This window comes from Plectropomus leopardus, unplaced genomic scaffold, assembly GCF_008729295.1.
Source record: "Plectropomus leopardus isolate mb unplaced genomic scaffold, YSFRI_Pleo_2.0 unplaced_scaffold13863, whole genome shotgun sequence".
NCBI classification, from domain to species: Eukaryota; Metazoa; Chordata; class Actinopteri; order Perciformes; family Serranidae; genus Plectropomus; species Plectropomus leopardus.
This window is the reverse complement of record NW_024614795.1, coordinates 1-2,795: the sequence shown is the minus strand read 5'-3', so window position 1 is coordinate 2,795 and position 2,795 is coordinate 1. Positions and strand designations below refer to the sequence as shown.

Genomic DNA, 2,795 nt, shown 5'->3' with positions numbered 1-2,795 from the left:
TGGAGGTAAATATGTCCACTTCCTGTTGCATCTACATAGAGAAAGTTATCTTTCTGTGAGAAAACAATCTCCCTCATCACTCTTTCTTTTCCACAAAGTGTGTCAGAGCCTCCTTTGTAAGAATCAGCACTTGCTGTAAAATTTGTGAACTTACTGCATTTCTAAAGTAAATGCACAGTAATGAGTTAGTCATAACAATACTCTGCATTCAAATCTGTGAGTGTGAGGTCTAACACAACACAACATCTGGGTCTCTGCTGTGAGTCTGAGTGTCTTGTGAGTCTGACACTACTTGGATGTTGAAGCTCTGCCTCTGAGGGATGTGGTCTCTTATTTAACTTCATGTGTGACTGCGGTGCTCAGACAGAGGTGTGTGCTGAGCATGATGAACTGTGTTACGACATAAAGTGATTAAGATTCCTGCCTCCCCTCTCTTCTGTCCGCAGAGATCCTCGGGGCATTCATCTCAGTCATTTCCATCTGGATCGTTACGGGAGCTCTGGTCTATTTAGCCATCGAGAGGATCGTACGCAACGACTATGAGATTGATGGCCATGTAATGTTAGTCACCTCCGGGTGTGCCGTCATCGTCAATATAATGTGAGTGGTCCTCTGCATAATGGATGTCGACATAGTGCATCATATTGCCATAATGAAGACAAACTTACATTTAAAAGCTTCATGATACCACTAAGAACTCAGCTGTAAAAGTACTCGCCTTCAACAGGTAAATGTTTCTTTTAAACTGAAGCATTTTTTCCCCCAATTCTTCCTTTCATGGTAAAATGGCATGCTGCCAAAATGAGCTCAGCTGAGTGCAAAGTCTATCCATCCAGGTATCCAAGAAAATAAACAAAACGATACAATTGAATGTTAAAATGGTTAGATCATCACATACATATAATATATTAAACTAAGGATAAATTATTCTGTATTGGTAGCAATGTGTTCCTCCCACCTGCATGATAATGCACTTTTAAGAAAAGTTGCGATTCTACTAAAATTAAAAGTGACATAATTCAACATATTTAAACATATAACATCAGGAAAATACAATAAAGTAGTATTTTACAATATTATCTTCAGGTCTGTGTTTAAATCCAGTGGTTGAAAGTAACTAAATATATTTACTCAAGTACAAATTTGAGCTACTTGTATTTTTTTTTAAATATTTCCATTTAATGCTACTTTCTCCAATACCCTGAAACAGGCCATTACGCACAATGAGTTCTTTTATTTTTGTAAGTATATTTTGATGTTAATATCTGTACTTTTCCCAAAACCACCACAAAATCTGTGTCTTGCTTGGATGTAGAGGGAGTGGTGGGGCCCTTTGCATATCTGTGCCACAGGGCCCATTGTCTTATAATGTCTTAAATAAGCATACCTTGTTATTTGCTGCCAACAAATATATCTGTTGGCAGGAATAGGAAATAATATCATTTTGCGATCAAATTTTAAAATTCCTTGGTAAGAATAGATATTGTTTTTTGGGGTGGGTGACATTCACATTCACTTGTTCAAATCTTTCTCTTGTTGTATTTTTCTATCTCACTGGGGAAATTTGTGTTTAAAGCTCAAACATGCGTCTTTATAACACTTCTCGGGAAAATAAAGAGTCACTAATGTCAGTACCTCTTTTTTTCCTGTAGCATGGCGTACATCCTTCATCATTCCACCACATTCCACGCCCACGGCAGCGGCTATCACCAGATTGACGAGGGTGGCCAGAGTCCTGTCGCGCACGGCCACTCCCACACGCTTCTCGGTGGCCATAGCAACACGAGTGTCCGCGCCGCCTTCATCCACGTGGTTGGAGACCTGCTCCAGAGCGTTGGCGTCATGGTGGCAGCGACCATCATCTACTTTCGGGTCAGATATAGATCACATTCATGTTAGGGTGAGACTGAAATGTCAGTTTGCTAATATTGGCACTTTAACAAAACTAAATATGATCCAAGCGTCTTTTATGCCGCCATTTAACCTGGATAATTCTAGCTGATGGTCTAAATACTGTTGCAGGAGCCTTTCTGTCAAATTCATGGGGAGGAAATTGGAATTGTTTTTTTAAACATTTTCAGGAGCAAAAATAGTCAATGTTAACTTTATATTACTAAAAACAATTAGAAGTAAATATTAATGTGTACAGAAGACTGATGTGTGCTGGGTCTTGGTTATTACGATGGGGTTAAATATTTCCTTCATCATGGAAGATGTTCCCTTTTGCTTTTTGCCCGGGGCACTTCAGTGGCTGCTGACTGTGGAAAACACCATCTGATGTCTCTTTACTCGCTCTTTAAAGTCTCCATAACCTCTTTTTCTCTCTTTCAGCCCGAGTATAAAGTTGCAGATCCCATTTGTACGTTCCTGTTCTCCGTTTTTGTCCTCTGCACCACCGTCACCATCCTCAGAGACGTCTTTAGGATACTCATGGAAGGTACTTTACTTTAAAAAATACTTGGGGGAGGAGAATGGTGATATTGTTGTGAATCTCACGTTTTTTGACACAAATTTATAGCAAAATAACTGGTCTGATGGAGGTGCAAAGATTTCATTTTCAAACTTCGAGAATCTGTAAGTGCCATTTTGCAGCAACAAAACTACTTACTGATTTGGAAATTTGTATTATCTCTTTTGATTTAATAAACTTTAAGAAAAAAAAGGAATTGTCATAACTCAAACAGGTATAATCATATGCAAAGTTGAAGCCAGGATGGGTTTATTTAGCTTAGCATAACGACTAGAAATAGCTAACCTGCCAACATATCTAATCTCTTGTATGCCTTTTTTTTTAA

General features: G+C 38.6%; 1 protein-coding gene across 1 annotated transcript; it reads left to right on the top strand.

Moving 5' to 3' along the window:
• Window positions 1-446: 446 nt before the first annotated feature.
• Window positions 447-2,437, top strand: LOC121964062 (zinc transporter 8-like; the record flags this gene model as incomplete). Its single annotated transcript, XM_042514289.1, has 3 exons — window positions 447-600; window positions 1,653-1,872; window positions 2,332-2,437. Coding segments are annotated over 3 exons (480 nt in total), but the record flags the coding sequence as incomplete, so codon positions are not given.
• Window positions 2,438-2,795: the final 358 nt, after the last annotated feature.